The sequence below is a fragment of the Phasianus colchicus genome, chromosome 16, assembly GCF_987193195.1.
Source record: "Phasianus colchicus chromosome 16, bPhaCol1.hap1.1, whole genome shotgun sequence".
Lineage (NCBI taxonomy): Eukaryota > Metazoa > Chordata > Aves > Galliformes > Phasianidae > Phasianus > Phasianus colchicus.
Window position 1 is genome coordinate 233,834 of NC_143451.1, and position 18,416 is coordinate 252,249.

General features: G+C 55.8%; 2 protein-coding genes across 8 annotated transcripts; one reads left to right on the forward strand and one right to left on the reverse strand.

Annotated features, from left to right (window-relative positions):
- Positions 1-198: 198 nt before the first annotated feature.
- On the reverse strand, positions 199-12,820 carry LOC149915691 (uncharacterized). Of its 7 annotated transcripts, none has more exons than XM_090151765.1 (17): positions 11,047-12,193; positions 9,970-10,885; positions 8,993-9,118; positions 7,011-7,234; positions 6,365-6,869; positions 5,816-6,281; positions 5,241-5,302; positions 4,533-4,686; positions 4,025-4,281; positions 3,620-3,690; positions 3,189-3,268; positions 2,955-3,066; positions 2,466-2,589; positions 1,755-1,892; positions 1,293-1,435; positions 963-1,088; positions 199-853 (listed from the first exon to the last, which is right to left on the reverse strand). In XM_090151765.1, the coding sequence occupies exons 6-17, from the start codon at positions 5,892-5,894 to the stop codon at positions 733-735; spliced, it is 1,467 nt and encodes a 488-aa protein (XP_090007891.1). In that variant the 5' UTR covers positions 5,895-6,281; positions 6,365-6,869; positions 7,011-7,234; positions 8,993-9,118; positions 9,970-10,885; positions 11,047-12,193; the 3' UTR covers positions 199-732. The 7 variants fall into 7 exon arrangements, with proteins under 7 accessions (XP_090007891.1, XP_090007890.1, XP_090007896.1 ...); XM_090151764.1 differs by having other exon boundaries at positions 8,993-9,121; XM_090151770.1 differs by lacking the exons at positions 9,970-10,885; positions 11,047-12,193 and adding an exon at positions 12,212-12,820.
- On the forward strand, positions 12,367-17,812 carry LOC149915692 (uncharacterized). The gene is made up of 3 exons (XM_090151752.1): positions 12,367-12,540; positions 12,671-14,132; positions 15,670-17,812. The coding sequence occupies exons 1-2, from the start codon at positions 12,367-12,369 to the stop codon at positions 13,736-13,738; spliced, it is 1,242 nt and encodes a 413-aa protein (XP_090007878.1). The 3' UTR covers positions 13,739-14,132; positions 15,670-17,812.
- The last annotated feature ends 604 nt before the right edge of the window (positions 17,813-18,416 follow it).

Below are 18,416 nucleotides of genomic sequence, written 5' to 3' on the forward strand. Positions count from 1 at the left end.
GGACACATCAATTCTTCTGCACAGGAAGTGTGCACGGCCAGCAGAGATGGCTGCCGTCCTGGGAATCCGCTCTTGGAGAGCATGGGCCTACCGGGCCTTGGGAGCAGCTCTTGTTGCCACCCAAACTCCTCTCTCAAAGCACGGCTCCATCACATTAGTTGATGGCAACAGACACGACACCAGCAGACCAACTGGAAATAAGGCCAATTTATTTTTATTGGGAGTACTGCGTCCAGGGCTGGGGCCCCAGTACAAGAAAGACGCAGAGCTTTGGATCGAATCCAGAGGAGGGCCACTAAGATGATCAGAGGGCTGGAGCACCTCTCCTATTGAGAAAGGTGGAGGGAACTGGTCTTGCTTAGTTTGGTGAGGAGAAGGCTCCGGGGTGACCTCATTGTGGCCAATTCTTGAAGGGAGGATATAAAGTGGAGGGGGAACGGCCGTTGACGAGGCTGGATAGTGACAGGACAAGGGGGAATGGTTTTAAACTGTGGAAGGGGGGGCAGAATTTGGTTAGATGTTAGCAGTTCTTCCCGCGGAGGGTGGTGACGTGCTGGAACAGCTTGCCGAGAGGTGGGGGATGCCCCATCCCTGGAGGCGTTCTAGGCCAGGCTGGATATGGCTCTGGGCAGCCCGGTCTGGTGGTCGGCGACCCCGCACATAGCAGGTGGGTTGAAACTAGACGACCTTCAATGCCCTTTTCAACCTAGGCCATTCAATGAGTCTTTGATTCTACGATCTTCCATTCACAGGTGGAAATCTGGACAGCTTCCCAGCCCCCTTGCCGAGAGCTCCACCGCGGTCACCACCGTTGGCTGCACCTTCCCCTCTGGAGCGACGCGAGCATCGAGCACTACGGAGGTGAAAAGAACAGCGCACGGAGCGTTACGGGCTGAGCGCAGGCAAGTAGTGCAGGCTGGGCTCCAGCCCGGCTCTCAGGATCTGCTGCCTGTGGAGCTCACCAGGGGAGCTGCCGCTTCAGCTCCAGCTTCTGCCGGTTTCTTTCCGCTGTGCTGGCAAAAGCCTCTTGCTGATGGAGGTGCGGCTCCAACCTTTGGAGCACCTGAGCCACTCGTGGGGAAAGGAGGCTGCAGCAGGAGGAGAAAGTCATCCCTTGGGCTCTGCTGAGCCCCCCTGCCTCTCCCCTCACCCAGCCCAGCATCCCCGTGCTGCCGCGTGTCCCCACCCTTGCACCCCGCCAGAGTTTTTGGCCGGGCCGTGCCTGTCCCCGAGCTGCAGGGTCACAGCTGCCCGAGTGCCTCAGGCAGCCAGCAGAGCCCGCACACACTTACTCAGCATGCAGTGCCAGCTTGGTCGCTGTTCCCATTTTACTTCCCAGCAGAGGATCCACATCCTTCCTCCACCTCCTCTCCACTTGCTGTCCCCTGGGCTGGGCTGGAGGATGCGGAGCACGCATGCTCTGCCTGGCCATCAGCTGCCAAAGAGGAGACGCTGTCAGCAAAGTGGCTGGGAGCACGGGGCTGTTTCTCAGAAGCCCTCTGTCAAGGGCCCTGCAGCAGGCCCCGGCAAGCAGGAGACTTGGCCCTGCCAGCCCACGGCTGCCCGCCGCCCTTCCCTTCTCCCTGCAGGGCTCTCCCTGCGAGGTGCCAAGCTCTCCTCCCAGGGAGGAGCAGGCCAGCCCCTGCCATGCTGCACGGCGCCTGTCCCACTCCCCACCCCCTCAGTCCTGCTGAGCTCGCAGCCTGGCTCAGAGGATGGCGGCTGTTGCCAGCAGGCTCGATCCCTGACAGTACCTGGGGTGGACGCTGGTCCGCCCCTACGCTCCAGCCTTCCCACACCGCCCTTTCTGCCCGTGCTTGCTCTACTTGCTGCTGGTGCATGGGCCACGTGCGGTCTACTTCTTTCCACAATGCAGACACTTCCCGGAGCTCCTGCAGAGACACAGCAGCATACAGGATCAGCCTCAGCCCCTGGGACTTTCCTTCAGCTCCACGCTCCTGCTCCTCGCCTCTGGCAGCCGGTCAGCACTGTTTTGTCCCTGAAAGACCAGGGGCCCTAAAGGCAGGACGGGATCCGCAACTTGTAGCAAACGTGGCTCAGAGGTCGTATTCCACTCTCATGGCCCCTGCTCAAAATCAGAGTGCTGTGGCAGGTGGCAGGCCAGGAGGCGAGAAAAGATAGGGAAGGTGTGCAGCACCCTCCATCTACTGAAGAGGAGCTGAAGGAGCGGGTAGAAATGTGAAATGATGGCACCCCAAGGGCTGTGCTCCAGGTCACTGCACACACAGAGGCTTTTGCTTCCCTCCCTGTGGAAGCACTCAAGGCCAGGCTGGGTCAGGTTTAGAGCAACCTGGTCTAGAGACAGGTGTCCCTGCCTACAGCAGGGGATTGGAACTAGGTGGTCTGAGTGGCCCCTTCCAACCCAAACTTCTCTATGATTCTACCATTCTGTCATTTGTGCAGTCTCAAGCAGCACAGTCCCCGTAGCAAGGCAGGGCCGGTACCTGCAGCACCCTCTTAGACTCCTCTGTGGCAGGGAGTGCAGTGCTGGTCTGGGCAGGAGTAGATGCTTCCTTCTGTCCCGCTGTCTTCGTCCTGCGGGAGCTGCCTGCACATGGCGGGAGCGCGCTGCAAACAGACACAAGAGGAGTCTGCAGGAGCCCAGGGCACCTCAGTCTCCCCCCGTGCTCCCACAGCTGTAAAGATGGGCTCCGGTGCAGTGCGGAGAGACCCCTGAAGGGAGAAGAGCTTCTGCCATCAATGGGGATCAGCATTCAGCTCCCCCAGGGATCGGGGGCCAGGGTGGAACATGAAGCTGGTGTGTCTGCCTCGAGCAATTGTGCCACGTGCTTGCCATCCCTGGAGAGAACGGCTCCCACTGGGACACGTGTGTCAGGAGCCTTTCTGGGTGCTGAGAGCTGGCAGCTCCAAAGGGGAGGCTACTCCTACACGAGCACACGCATCTCCTTCTTCTTTTCACCCAAGGCTCTCACCTGGCAGAAGGCTCCTTCGCCACATCTTTCTGCCTTGAGCTTGGCTTGCGCTGCAGCAGCATGGAGGGGGGAAGTGTCTTCCGCCTCTGCAGCAGCCTGCCGGCAGAGCCCCCTGGAACCAAGACAGAAAGAAGTTCTTCAGAGCAGCCCAACGGACACAGCACGTGAACCTGGATCCAGCCACCCGGCACGGGACAGGGCCCACCTCCCTACAGCTGGGACCCGTTCCCTCACCTCTACTCATCTTCCGCTCTACTGCAGCTTTCTTTTCCGCGGCAACCTCTGCTCTGCTCTTTTCCACAGTGAGCTGAAACCTGGAAACAAAGAGTGACAACCCTTGAAGAAGGATGACCTCCTACCCATGCAGCTGTTGGCGGTATTTATCTATGTGCTATGCAAAGCGTGGCATCCTTTTCCTTCCTGGCCATGCCAAACCAGCACACGTAGCCCAAATTCCTCTGCACGTGCAGTCCATTCTCTCTGATGAGAATCGGGACAGCTTGGGCACCAGTAACACAACCATGATTCCCAGGAGCCAGACTTTCCAGGATTTCTACCCAACTGGATGCCGAGCACGGAGACCCAGCAGGGCACGTCTCAGAGGAGGAGGTGGGAAATAAGCCTGTCTCCTGGCCAGCTAAGTGCTGCAGAGGAAATGCGCTCACCTCGGGAACACCCGGATCCCATGGGCGGTGGTCTCTGGCCCGAAGTCAGCAGAATCTTCTGTCCAAAATCTCTGCAAAGGGACACAGACCTGCTGGAGGCTTGCCAAGGCCATTTTTTCATGGCTCTTCTTGACAGGAAGCAAGCCTGGCTCCCATGCCAAGAGAAAGCTGCTCTCCACCAAAGCCTCTTCCGTGAACATCAGAGCTTTGTTCTGCTCTGAAGGAGCAGGATGGCCAAATAGAGAGGCTGTGCAAGAGCACTGCCAGGCTTTCTGCAGGGGCAGAGATCCAGGAAATCTCTTTGCTAGTGGAGAAAGCCGTGGGGACAAGCATTGGACTGGCCTGCCACATCCAGGCTGGCCAGCAGTGATCTGATGGCGCACCCTCAAAACCTCCTCAACTTACAGTGCGGAACAGAGAAAGGACGGTGGCATTGCTTTCCAGCGTTGCAATGCAGCTGCAGAAGAACCTCATGAGGAGGAAGTCGTCTTGGCACGTCATAACGCCGATGTTCTTAAAGACAAATGAGACGGGCTCCCTGTTCCTCAGGAGGTGACAGTATAAGAGCACGCTCTCTCGCACGCAGCGCAGCACCACGTTCAGCGGGACGCCGGAGGCTCGCGAGAGCTGCCGGTAGTTGAGCGACTCAATCTTGACATCGTCTGCAAGGAGAAGGCACAGCCTCACTGCCACAGCAAGCCACATTCCCATGCAACATGATCGTGACCAAATCCCATAGAAAAGGTCTTTCGGAGAAACAGCTCTTGAGCTGTGGTTCCTTCGGGATGAACTCACGCTGTACCCCGAGCTTTGCAGACAATTCTCTGCTGCTCCCGGCCATTTCCAGAGAGCAGGGATAACACACCCAGCCAGACGTGGGACAGGAAGGGGAAGGTGGCTGCTGCCTTCTCACCAGGGATGATGTCATTGGGTGACTGGAGGTCCTGCAGCCACAGCACCCCGATGTCCAGCTGGAAGACAGGCCTTAGCACCGAAACTGCCTCTTCTTTGCTGTGGAATTGCTCTCGGACCCCAGCAAAGACCCCGAGCCCCGGAACCAGGACTCCCTGCACGGGGAAAAGACAGAAAGGCTGACGAGTGTGTACTTTAGGGGCGGCAAAAGCCACAAACATCAAGAGCATGGGGTCACTGCTCTCCGCCCTCCCCACTCCTGATGGACAGCAGGGTGAGATGGGGCTCTCTGGAAAGCTTTGGAAAAATCTGTGATCCCTGCAAGACAGTCACCTTCGCATAGTATTTCCCAACATCCTTTGGCTAGAGAAGAGCCCGGGCATTTACAGCACAGGGCTTAAGCCTGGGACTTATTCCCAAGGACATCCTTGGCATAGGGCCAGAAAAAATCCCCCACCCATTTCTCCCTTGGCTCTCCCCGTTCTGATCACAGGGCAGAGCAAAGCCCCTGCGTGTGCCGAACGTTTGCTCAGGGCAGCTCTGGCCTTGGGTTTCCCTCCCAGTTGGCCAACAGGCTGCTCTGGGCACCCGGCTTGGGCTCAGAGTGCTGCTCAGTGTGGTGCTCAGGGAGGGACTGCTCTGTGAGGCCCACACTCTTGGCGGGACTGAACCTCTCTCCAGGGCAAGGGCCACCAGCATACCAGCCCACCTTGTCCAGCTTCATCTGTTCCAGGATGTAATCAGACACGGCATCCCAGACTGCCACAATCTCTGCAAAGGAAAGAAAAGACATGTCATGCTCCAGGACAGCCTCTTCACAACTGCTTGGCAAGCTCCTCACACAGACAGTGATCGATACAGGCACACGCACACACCCCAGAAAAGCACCGCCATGGCTAGCGGAGCTGGGCTTTGCTCTGATTTCAGCCTTATTCAGGGCCCCGAGGGGAAACGGGGACATAGGAAACCTGTGGGACACAGGATGCCTTTCCTCCCAGAGCAGGAACCTACGGAAACACCTGTAGGTGTGTTCTCCCAGGGAAACCTGGTCTTGGACTGCCCTATCACAGGGGACTGAGCATGCCTAAAGGAACCTGGGGGCTCTGGGCAGCTCTACTATTGGGACCTGGCTGCCACGTGGTCCCCAGAAGAGCTGGACCCTTGGGCAGGGCTCTTGCAGCAGCCCCCAGCCATGCCCAGCCAAGCACAGAGAGCAGGAGCTGAGGCTTTGGACAGCTAACAGCCCCGTGCGATGCCTTGGGAAGGGAGTCCGGAAAGCCTTACCTTTGGTAGAGAGTTCCAGCAGCGTTGGGAACGTGTAGACCAGCTCCGAGCTGAGGCTCACAGTCCAGCAGCCTTCCATGTCGCTGGCCGACAGCCCTCAGCTCAGAACTAAGGATGCCCTCCACAAACAAGGCTCCTCAACCAACCAACAATTCTCCGCAAAGTGCCCCTGCTCCTCCACGTGTCAACAAAGGTCACCCAGTGCAGCCTTGCTGCCCCTGAGCCAACTCCTGACCGCAGAAGGACAGAGCCCCTGAGCAGTGCTGCAGCAGCGCCCAGGCCTTGCAGGGAAGTGCTGGCACTGATGCTGCCCTGCGGAAGATCTCCTTGTGATGCAGCGCATCGCACTGTGACATCAGCCCGGGTCACCTGGAGCTCTGTTGGGTCACTGGCATGGAGAGGAGATCTCCTCTTCCAGGAGGAGTTCCAGTTAACTTACTGAATTCTGTTATGAAAGAACGCAAGCCTAACTTTAATGGCTTAGTAAGAGAAGTTGTTTCACGTCTGCTTAATAAACAAAAACCTGTGCGTTCACAGGCACACACACACCTCACGAGGTTGAAATATCATTATTGACAGTCACCGTGGTTTACTCGGCAAATGGCACGAGAACTTGCCACGTGTCATACAGGCTGAAGCTGGTGAGCTGCTGGCGACGCACAACGATGATGACACTGCATCACGGCTGTGCCACGCTGATGTCACATGTGGTCTCCTCTGGTGGTGGCACAGAGTTCACCACCGTGTGTGTCCCCGTCCTCGTGGCAGACAATGATGGGCACCAGAGGGCTCCAGTGTCACTGAGTCCGGCTGTAGGCAGGCCTGGAGGGGTGACAAAGGACAGCAAGAGGCTCAGAGACAGCACGGTGACAACGCGGGGCCACCAGTGCCTACCTCTGTGTGGTGATCACAGCACAGGGAATAATGTCATCCAAGGGATGGTGACACACGAGTGATGGCGACACCGGATGACGGTAACAACAGTGACAGCCAGGGATGGGGACACTGCATCACGGCTGTTCCACATCGAGGTCACCCTGTGTCACGGTGTTACCTGAAGACAGTGACACTCGATGACACCCAATGGCATCCAGTGAAGGTGATACCCAACGATGGTGACACCACCAACCCCATGTCACACCCCACGTGTCCCCCAACTGTCCCCAGCCCCCCTCCCTGTACCCCTCCTCGTCACCTCTTCAATGAGGATGGCACCGCGCTGCAGTTGTGCCACCATGGCAGGGGGGACAGCTTGGGACAGTCATGGACAGCCAGGGTGACAGCGACACCAGGCTCCAGGAGCTGTAGGACGCTGATGGGGCTCTCGAGGTAGACGGGTTGGTACGGCCCCAGATTCCATGGTTACAGTGACAGTGTGGACTTCGGGACAGGCGGTTGTCCCGGTGCTGGCATCCGGTGCTGGGACCGGGGGGGGGGGGGGGGGGCAGACAGGTGGACCCTGGGGTTCAAAACGGGGGAGGCACAGAGGGGAGGGGTGGGCACCTTCGGCCCACGGAGCCGAGCGCGTTCCACCGCCGCCTCCTCCTCTCCCTCCCTCCCTCCGCCGCTCGGGCGCGTAGCGCTTCCCCACGCCGCTCTTCCTTCCCTCCACCCCCTGCCGCTCCTCCCTTTTCTCCCCCCGGCCCCCTCCGGGCCCCGTCCTCCCTCCCCACCGGCTCCGCTCCCTCCCCCGGCTCCCGGGGGTCTAGCCGAGCTGCCCTCCCCCTTCACCGCCCCTACCCGGCACCGCGCCCCTTTCCCCGGGCCGTGCCGGGGATTACGCGCAAATCGCCTCGGCCTTAACCCTGTTTGCGGCCGCTCGGGCTGTCGGGGAGCTCCCGGGGTGTGCGGACGGCCCTTCACGCCGCCTCTCCGTTGCCCCGGACCGGACCGGACCGGACCGGCGACCCCCGGCCCTCATCGAGCGACCTTCGAGCTCGGCGCCCCCTAGACTCGCAGGAGGGGCCCGAGGGGGTGAGAGCATAAAGGGCAGCCCTACTGAGCAGCCCCTTGCCCCCGCTGGGGGATCTGGGCTCAGCAGCTGGTCCCGCGTATAGGGCGAGCACTGCGATGTAGTCCTTCGAGGCATGGGTCGGGACGCGATCCGTGGCTGGGACGTGGGCTGGGACATGGGCCCTGCGTTAAATGCAGAGCAGAGATGGACACCGTGTGCATCCGTTCATGGGGGCACCACGCCTTAAGGAGCAGCACATTTCTCTGCCCTCCACCAAGCCTTTTATTGACACACTGAGTGTTTACTTGGAGGCTTCTCAGTTTACGAGTTACCAGCATACCCTTGAACCAGCATACCAGCCAACGTCTCATGGCTCTTCAAGTGGAGCTCATGTCTCCTACAAACTCAACCCTTTCACTGATTGTTTTTTTCCTCTTGCTGTACAACAGCAGGGTATGTGAAAGAGCAGAATTTCAGAGGAGATAGGAAACAAAGCTCCATCACCACGTGAAGCCACGCTGTTCTTTTCTCCAGCATTGCTGTGTTGCTTTCGTTCCAGCCTGCCCTTTTGAGTTCACAGCTGCCAGGTTTGATCACAGAAAGTAATCACTGGGTTGTCTACTTGGTAAGTGCAAACATCAGGAAAGCAGTTGGAATTCACAAGAATAGAAGAAAGGAAATTGCATTGCTAATATTTAAAGATATAGTCATTTTCTTTGTGGTTTTAGGCTTTCATACAGAGCATTAGGATACTGCAAACTGAGGGTAGTTTGCAAGAAGTAGCAATTTTTGCCTCTCCTGCCCTCCCTCTCAGTAAAAAGGTGAAGTACCTTCTGTATTTTACTAAGCCTACTAAGTTAAAGTGGTGCACCACTAACTCAAGCCCAAAGAAGTGCTGCAGTGGTATAGCTCATCGGGAGACTGAAACTGCTGCAGCTCTTCCAGCAATAGAAAAAAAGAACTATTTTTGTTGACCGTGAGTTTATGAGTGGTCTGTTGTTGAATTGCTTTTGTTGAAGGGTTGTAACCTCAGAAGGGAGCAAGCCAGATGACTGACAGCAGGTTACTTTTTTGATGATGGTGAGAAATTGCATGTGGTTGTCCGAGGATGTTTGGTCTCCTTCCCTTTACCCCCAGGTGAGAGATACTGCTAAGGAATACCATCCTACAAAAGCCTGTAGACTAAGAATTGGTGTCAGAGTCATATTAGCTCCCCTACTTACCACGTGATGCACTGGATAATCACACGACTGCTGTTCTGTATCCTTTGACATCATCCAGCCTCTGTAGCCATGGCCATGCTTTGTGGCAGAAGTGGTCTGCTATTAAATATTTGTCATCCTTGCACCCTGCTGAACCACAAAAGCCAAAAACAAGAAACAAGACTCTTATTTAAGCTACTTCTTCAGCTCCAGCCCTATACATATTCTACTACCTTAAAGTTCAAACCGGTTCTTGGTGTCCCTTTTGCCCCATTTTTTATTTCATATGCCTTAAATCTTACAGCTGTGACTAGATAGATAGACAATTTTGTTCACCTCATTTCATCCCCTGGAGTTCAAAACTTAGTTTCCATTAGTGGAAAGCTAGTATAGGCCCCTGAAGACTACAACAACCTACTTAAGCTTAAGGTATGTTTCAAGGTCGTGTTGGATAAGGAGGAAAGAAATCAGCTCCTACTAGCTAATGAAAACTGCAATGTCATTTCAGATCAGGCCTGCCAGTTTGGGCTCCAAGATGCCAAATTTGTTTTTTCACTTCTTTTTGTTCAGGGGATAGATTCAAACCTGCTGACAAGCCTGCCCTTAGTGATTTCCCCTCATGTGAGCTTTGCTCACCCTATCTGAGAGCCCCATTTTACAGAGACCAAGGTCTGTGCACTGCTTGACAGAACTAACTGAAAATCACAGGCCAAGTACTCCTCTAAAAACATGTAATTCTGTCAAAGCAGACATGGAATTTGAGGACAGGTGTCAAAACCACAGGATTATTTATTTATTTCTTTGTTTATTTTTAGGGGCATGCTGCTGTGTTTGCAGAGGGGCAAGAGAACTGAAGGCAAGGGAACTTAAGTTGAGGAGGTGCTGCCCACTAAAATAAACCATGGCACCTGTCCCCTGAAGGAAGGGGGTGGTGGTCTGGGAGGAAACCTTCCAGAGGTCTACGGTTGAACCAGATGATATTCATGGCCTTTTCCTACCTTAACGATTCTGTGAGTCCAGAATTCAGAGAGCAATCTTCACAGCTGGCCTGGGAGCAGGAAGTGAGCATATAGCTGGTCTGCCAAACTGCATCAAAACATCTCCATGAGGGGAGATGGAGTTTGTTTCATTTCATCCTGGTTTTTTGACTTCGTTCCAAGTTGTGTCTTTGTGTGTTGTTTTTATTTTCTTTTCCTTCAAGTTTTTCCACTTAGTCTAGACGTTTGGGTTTGAATTTCTCAGTAGTCCGCTGTATACGCTGCGTTCAAAGATGTCTCATATCCTTCTGTCTCTTCTGTTCCCTGCCCTTAATGACTCAGTGAGAACTGGATCAACAGAGTGAATGCTTCATTATTGACTTTTTTTTTTTTTTTTTTTTAAACATGAAACGCATTGAAAATAGTAACACATGCCTGCCTTCTCTAAGCAAAATATTTTGGCTGTGTTGGACACGCTGAAACATACAGATTTTGAATTCAATGCAAATGTTTTGTTTAGACATTGACAACAAAACCCCCATCTCTTGAAGTACTTCCATTCTTCATGGAAAACAAACAAACAAACAAACAAACAAAACAACAAAAAAGCCTTTCCATTGAAGAACTTGCCATTTTCTTTCCCTAAATTGAGGCAGGAAGACCTTAAAACAATGATTTTTCTTCATATTTTTTTTTTCCAGCATTGCCTTCAGCATGTACCATATAAAGAATATATGCTAATGTTCATCAACTGATGCTAGCATCAAATTTCCTTCTTTTCTTGGCACATAATACGCACGCCTACTTTGAGTAAATTCTTCAAGGAAATGTTGCTCATTCTCCTCATAGTAGATATGCCAGTTGGATTCTTTTCTGTTAAGTAATTTTGGATGACATCCAAAGGTAAGGTTTGATCAACGGGGTAACGGGGTAGTTCCTGCCAGACAGATAGGTGGTAACAACCCACAGGAAATGGATTACAAGCAGAGAAAAAAGCACTTAGTTTTCAACCCTTCAGATAGAGCCAAAGTAACACAATGGGTTAAGGAACACATTTAAAACTAAAGGTATGTTTTATTATTGGCCAAATCCTGATACCTGTCTTGAAGCCCGCTCCTTTCTCTTTGTGAGGGCATTCAGACAAAATGCTGTAGAAGTTCTGGATTTCTCCCACTTCACAGTGTCTGTTGCTTGGGAATATTTCGTGCAAGGAACCTGAAAAAATGCTTTCGCCCACACTTTCTTCACAGGCTTTTTCCACCTTGTGCTTTTTCTTGTCGTTATTATTCCTCTTGTTACTGTAATTGCTGCTTCTGTATGTATCTGTACAAGACAGGATGCTTTTAAACAGTTCCCCACTGTTTTCAGTGTCACAAGGTGGAAGTTATTAATGCAGCTGGCAGGAATGTGTCTGTTGCCTTAGGGAAGGGCTGCAGGAAGCAAGAAATTGCAGTGAGAAGAAAGCCCTGCCCTCAGAAAAGAATTTTAGTGAAGGACCAGCAGAGGTATGGAGGGACAACCCACCTGCCACTTCATTGCCTTCTTCTTGTTTTACTTCCCCTTCTCAGTATTTTTTCTCAGATGTTAGCATCTCCTACTTTCTCTGTTGTTCTACTGACTTGATTCGGAGATATCTAGCAGGAGGTTGATGTGTTTCTCATTCAGTATTGTCAGGGCATTAGGAAAAGTATTAACAGCAGGTTGTGTGTTTATGGCCTCAAGTTGTGCCAGGAAGATTCAGATTGGACATTAGGAAAAATTTCTTCTTCAAAGGTGTGGTTAGATGCTGAAATGGGCTGCCCAAAGAGATGGTGGAGTCACCTTCCCAGGAGGTGTTCAGAAAACATTTAGATGTCGTACTGAGGGACATGGTTTAGTGGGGAAATATTGGTGGTAGGTGGATGGTTGGACTGGATGATCTTGAAGGTCTTTTCCAACCTTGGTGATTTGATGATTTGATGATGATGAAGAGGACTACAGTGATCAGAATGGGGGAACTGGAAGGGGGAAAAAGGGGAGGGGAGGCGCAACCCCGGGGGTCACACAGAGCGACGGGGGAGGTTGTGGGCGACCAGTGGCGGGGGGAGGGCAGGAGGGCAGTGAAATACACGGGGCGGGGGAGGCGGGGAGACACAGGGCAGCTGCCCCCGCCGAGCGGAAGCCCCGAGCGCCACAGAGACCCCGCGGGGCCAACGCAGAGCGGCACGTGGCCCCCAGCCCCCTTAACCCCGGCCCCGCCCCGGTGCCCCCCCCGAACACCCACCTGTAGAAGCTGAGGCGGCGCTCGGAGCCCCGGGGTGCGCCGCCCCACTTCCGCACGGCCGCCTCCTCCTCGGGTCGCGGGGCTGGTGACGTCACCCAGCGGGGACGGCGCGGCGCACGCGCTGAGGCGCTGTCGCCACGGGGACGCCATCACGCATGCGCTGTCGCCGGGGGGGCGGCTTTACGCGCTGCAATGAGGGAGGGCGCGCCGTCTCCACGGCATCAGATGGAAAACGGCGCTTGGAGACTGCAGCTGCGGGGCAGCAGCTCAGCACAGCGCTGCCGATGACTGGAGCCGAGCGAGAAGCGGACTCCGCTGGGCCGGACTCCGTGCCGGGCTCGAACGCGCCTCGATCCGCGCGATCGCTCCCTCTCTTCCGGGGCTGCCCGGCTCAGCCAGGAGCCGCTCCCGGACACCGGGCGGGTCCCGCCTCTCGCGGTCAGCCGCCGCTTCTCGCAGCCCGGCAGCGCCTCGCCGCAACGACGGAGGACGGCTCGGTTCCCCCTCCGAGGACAGCCGGATTCTGACGGGGGACGGACGGGGCCGGCGGCGGTGCCCCCGCGCCGCCTTCCCCCGACCGCGCGGCGTCCCCGAGGGCGGCGGCGGGGCAGCGGGGCAGCGGAGCGGCGGAGCGCCGCTTTCCCCGCACGGAGCCCCGCGGCTCCTCCATCCCGCCGGCGCCATCGGCATCACCATGGCGGCGGCCCCGCGTCCGCAGCCGCCATTGGCGGAGAGCCCGCGCTCGGCCCCGCCTCCTCCGCTCTGCCATTGGTCGGTGCGCCGAACGGGGCGGGCGCTCCGCGCGGGGTCCTTTCTGTCCGCGGGCGCGCCGTCATTGCGACATCACCGCGCGCGTTCCCATGGCCCCAGCCCGGCTGCCCTCGCGATGCCTGCCGTCGTGCGCCCGCTCCGCTTCCGGGGCCTCGGCTGCGGCTGCGGGAGGAGGGCGGGGACGTGGGGGACCTCAGCGAGGCCGGGCCCGCCCCGCCCCGCTCCGCCCCGCCCCGCTCCGTGCGGGCCTTGCTGGAGAGCGGCGAGCGCGGGCTGGCGGCCGCCGGCAGGTGGGGGAGCGGGGCGTCCGGGCGGGCGGCGCGGCCCGGCGGTGGCGTGGGGAACCCGCTGGAGACGAGCGGCTCCGGGGCACCTTGGCGTCCCGCTGCAGGCGGCGGTCGCGGTGCCGGCCCGAGGCCGGCGCTGTGCGGGGCGGGGCTGAGCGCGGGGCGATCAGCTGCTGCTGCTGCTGCTGATGCTCGGCCGGCTTCTCGGCCGCCTGCGCAGGGCGCTGCTGGCTCGCGTTCAGCCGAGCGTCGGCCCGCAGCTCCGGATCCTTTTCCTCCACGCGGCCTTCCGGCCGCTCTGCCCCAAGCCCGCAGCGATGCCTGGGGTCGTTGTGACCAAAGTGCGGGACCCGGCGTGTGGTGGTGTCGAACCTCGTGCCGTTGGCATCAGCCGTCGATCGGCCTGACCGGAGCCCTCTGCAGGGTCTTTGGAATCCTTAGGCAGATTATAGGCGGATGGCGTAGCTGAGGGGCGATGGGAGACAGGGAGGGGAGCATCCTGCCGTGCCACCGGCAGCCCGGGGACCACGTGCTGTGGGTGCCGGCACGAAGCTCCTCCATCCGTCAGCACGGGAGCTGCGGTTCTGGCTGCAGCGGCAGGAACTCAGCGCAGCCCTGCAGAGAGCGGTCCGGCAGCACGAGAAGAAGATGACGGCCGTGGAGTGCGAGAGCCTCAGCAGCGTCTGCAGCCCGCGAGGAGCTGAGCGGGGCTGGTAGGAGGAAGCTGTGGGAGTCCTGGGGAGGGACTCCCAGAATAGCAGCGTGAGTGGCAGGATCAGCTGCTTCCTCCTGACACCGTTTCCTTTGAGAAGCCAGTCCCCATTGTCACATCTGTGGGGTTGCACAGAACGCACAGGCATGTGGTAAGTTTAGGTTGGATATCAGGACAAACTTCTAAACAGTAAGGGTTGTTGAGCACTGGAATGGGCTCCCTGGGGAGGTGGTTGAGTCACCATCCCCAAACATGTTTAAAAACTGTTTGGATGTGGTGCTCCGGGACATGATTTAGAGGAGGGTTGTTAGAGTTGGGGTACTTTGCTCAGGTCATGGTTGGACTCGATGCTCTTGAAGGTCTTTTCCAACGTGAGCGATTCTGTGATTCTGCAGGGACACAGTGTGTTGGACTGCTGTTTGTTGCAGAGCACCAGCACAGGGCAGGACTGGGGACTGGGAAGATCACAGAAGATCGCAGAAACACCAAGGTTAGAGAAGACCTGTAAGATCATCCAGTCCAACCGTCCACCTATTACCAATAGTTCTCACTAAACCATATCCCTCAACACGAAATCCAAACGTTCCTTGAACACCTCCAGGGTCGGTGACTCCACCACCTCCGTGGGCAGCCCATTCCACTGCCTGACCACTCTTTGAGAGAAGTAGTATTTCCTAACGTCCAGCGTAAATCTCCCCTGGTGCAGCTTGAAGCCATTCCCTCTAGTTCTGTCACCAGTTACATGAGAGGAGAGGCCAACACCCAGCTCACTACAACCTCACTTCAGGTAGTTATAGAGAGCAATAAGGTCTGCCCTGGGCCTCCTCTTCTCCACACTAGCTGCTAATGGATCGCTCCATTAATGCAAAATTGCTGTAATTAAGAGCAGGTAAATGCTCCTGCACAAGACTGGGCACTGAGACCTTTGTGTCTGTCAGTGATTCTCCAGCACGTTCTGTGTTAGCTGCACGGGGCTGCTTTCCTTTCTAGGGCCTGGGAACAGATGACAGCACTCTGATCAGAGTGATGGTGTCCTGCTCCGAAAAAGGATCTTTTTAGATCTGCTCTTCTTACCTGTATCCTCTCTTCTTTTCTGCCCTCTTTCTTCTCCCCTCTCGTTCATCACTCTTCTCCCCCTTACAAGCTCCTCTCTTCCCTTTTTCCTTTGTTCTGCTCAATCTTTTCTCTCCTCTCCTTCTCTCCTCTCCTCTCCTCTCCTCTTTGTTGGCAAGAGGGCTCCGAGCTCCCTTGCTGGTGCGGAGAGGCTCAGACTCCCTTGCTGGTGCAGAAGGAACGATGAAGGACCTTTACTGAAGATGCTTACAACCTTTTATACCCGTGCAACAGCAACTTACATGTAGGAAGCAGGAGCCTCGTGTGTGTTTACGTCTGGCTCAAGTTACTGCTAAGTTTCTTTACTCATTAGCAAGATAATGACTTTCTTTATCCCACATCTCCCCCTTCGCTATTAAGAGAAAAAGAAGCACGGTTCAAAAACAATCCTAAAAGTAGCTAAACTAAAATTAATACACTGAACAAGGATGGGTTCTGTAGAGTACAAACAGCAGTCCATATTAACCAGTTCCAACGATTCCAATTCTTATGATTCCTTGGTGACACAGTTGACAAAGTGCGTCTTGTCGCTGTGAGTCCAAACCACTGATGAAAGTGCTGTGGTCATGTTACAGCAGATGATGAGACGGATGGCCAGACCCCCCAGATTCGCATGAGCACCCACTGGACACCCCAGGACTCCTCTGGGACATCCCCAGACCCTTCTGGATGACTCCAGGACCACTCAGACCCACATGAGAACTCCCTGGACCCTACCAGACCCTGCTGGGCCATTTCCAGATCAGCCCAGGGACTCCTCAGAGCTCTTGGGCCCATAGTGGGAACTTCCAGATCCTTCCATGGTGCCACAGGACCAACCCGGGGACTCCCTGGACATCCCAAGGTCACAGAATCACAGAATCGTAGGGGTTGGAAGGGACCTCCAGAGATCATCGAGTCCAACCCCCCTGCCAAAGCAGGATCCCTACACCAGGTCCCTCTGGGATATCTCCAGACTCTTCTGGTTGAGTCCAGAAGAGCCCCCTGGAGCCCCCAAACCTCTCTAGGATGTCTCATGCAGATCCTTCTGCATGATTCCAAGTGGGGATAAGAGGGGATAAAGGAGGGTGTGGGTGGGGTGAGAAAGGGGTCAGTGGGACTTTTTTGGGCTGGAAAGGGGGGTTGTGTGGAATCTAGGGGGGGAAGGTGTGAGTGAGTGGGACTGCTGTGGGGTGGAAAGGGGTTCTGGTGATGGAGGGAGGGATGGAAGGGAAAAACTGGGGAGTTGTGGGGAGCTTCTATAGAGTGTAAAAGAAATAATTAAAAAAATATATATATTAAAAAAAAAAATAGGAGGACCCTGGGAACTACAGGCCAGTGAATTCTCACCTCTGTGCCTGGGAAGATCATGGAACAGATCATCCTGGATGACATGCTTGATCACATGAGGAAAGGGCGTGTGATCCGTGACAGCCAGCACGGCTTCACCAGAGGAAGGTCATGCTTGGCCAGTCTGGTGGCCTTTTATGATGGAGTGACGGCATCGGTGGACAAGGGAAAGGCGACCGATGTCATTTACCTGGACTTGAGCAAGGCCTTTGACATGGTCCCCCGCCACATCCTTATCTCCAAACCGGAGGGATGTGGATTTGATGGGTGGACCACTCGATGGATAAGAAACTGGTTGAAAGGCCACAGACAGAAGGTGGTCATCAATGCCTCCATGTCCAGGTGAGGCTGGTAATGAGTGGCTTCCCCCAGGGGTCTGTCTTGGGATCGGTGCTCTTTAACATCTTTATCAATGACATCGATGACGGAATCGAGTGCACCCTCAGCAAGTTTGCTGACGACACCAAGCTGAGTGGTGTGGTTGACACGGTTGAAGGAAGGGATGCCATTCAGAGGGACCTCGAGAGGCTAGAAAGGTGGGCCTGAGTGAACCTGATGAGGTTCAACACAGCAAAGTGCAGAGTTTTGCACTTGGGCCGGAGGAATCCCAGGCATCCCTACAGACTGGAAGGAGCGGTCCTTGAGAGCAGCCCTGTGGAGAAGGACCTGGGGGTCTTGATGGATGAATTAACATGAGCCAGCAGTGTGCCCTTGTGGCTCGGAAGGCAAATGGTATCCTGGGCTCCATCAGAAGAGGGGTGGCCAGCAGGGACAGGGAGGTGATTGTTCTTGGTTGTTCCCCTCTTGTGAGGCCCCATCTGGAATACTGCGTCCAAGTGTGGAGCCCCCAGTACAAGAAAGACAGGGAGCTGTTGGAGAGGGTCCAGAGGAGGGCCACGAAGATGATCAGGGGACTGGAGCACCTCCCCTATGAAAACAGGCTGAGGGAGTTGGGCTTGTTCAACCTGGAGAAAAGAAGGCTGAGGAGCGACCTCATTGCAGCATTTCAGTACCTAAAAGGAGCCTAAAACAGGAGGGGAATCAACTCTTTGAAAGGGTTGATGACTGCAGGACGAGGGGAAATAGTTTGAAGTTGAGGGAGGGGAGATTTAGGTTGGACGTTGGGGAAATTCTTTACAGAGAGAGTGGTGAGGTGCTGGAACAGCTGCCCAGAGAGGTTGTGGATGCCCTGTCCATCCCTGGAGGTGTTCAAGGCCAGATTGGATGGGGCCCTGGGCAGCCTGGCCTAGCATTAAACAGGGAGATTGGTGGCCCTGCATGTGGCAGGGGGGTTGGAGATTTGTGATCCTTGAAGTCCCTTCCAACCCTGGCCATTCTGTGATTCTGTGATTCTGTGATTCTGTGATTCTGTAAAGGGGGTCTAGGGCAGAGAGTGGGGGTTGTGGGGGGATGACTGGGGGGAGGAGAATGAAGCTTCCATGAATGGAAAGGGGGCCTGGGGGAAGGAGGGAGGGGAGAGCTGGTGGTTGTGGGGGGCTACTATGGGACATAAGGGGGGTCCTGTTAGGGAATATTGGGGGTCAAAATGGGGGAATGGACTCTAGAGGTCAGGAAGGAGGGCATGGGGGGTACAGGGGACTCTATGGATCAGAAAATGGGGTCAGGAAGGAGGGGGGCAAACTGAGGGGACTGGGGGATGGTAGGAGACTATGGTTCAGAATAGGGGAATTAGAGTGGGGGTATTTGGGGGGACAGGGAATTCTGGAGGTCAGGTAGAGGGGACTGGGGGGGGGATGAATCTGCGGGACAAAATGGGAAGACGTACGGGGGGGGCGGGAAAGGGGACACAAGGGATCAGAGTGGGGGACTGAGGAAGGAACGGGATGGGAGGGGGCCAGGCATGGGACCCTGGGGGTCAGAATGGGGAACAGGGGCAGACACTGGTGGAGGAACAACTGGGGAGGGGTGGACGAGGACTCCATCGATGAGAATGGGGGAATTGGAGGTGGGGACAGGGGAGAGAGTGGAACCC

Excerpts from the sequence above, each read along its gene's own strand:
- LOC149915691 (XM_090151770.1), bottom strand. The coding sequence starts at position 5,894 with ATGGAAGGCTGCTGGACTGTGAGCCTCAGCTCGGAGCTGGTCTACACG. Across the intron at positions 5,303-5,815 it reads GCTGGAACTCTCTACCAAAG|AGATTGTGGCAGTCTGGGAT; the intron begins GTAAGGCTTTCC and ends TTTCCTTTGCAG. Across the intron at positions 1,893-2,465 it reads AGTCTAAGAGGGTGCTGCAG|GAGCTCCGGGAAGTGTCTGC; the intron begins GTACCGGCCCTG and ends GTGTCTCTGCAG.
- LOC149915692 (XM_090151752.1), top strand. The coding sequence starts at position 12,367 with ATGCGCTGTCGCCGGGGGGGCGGCTTTACGCGCTGCAATGAGGGAGGG. Across the intron at positions 12,541-12,670 it reads ACTCCGCTGGGCCGGACTCC|CCCGGCAGCGCCTCGCCGCA; the intron begins GTGCCGGGCTCG and ends CGCTTCTCGCAG.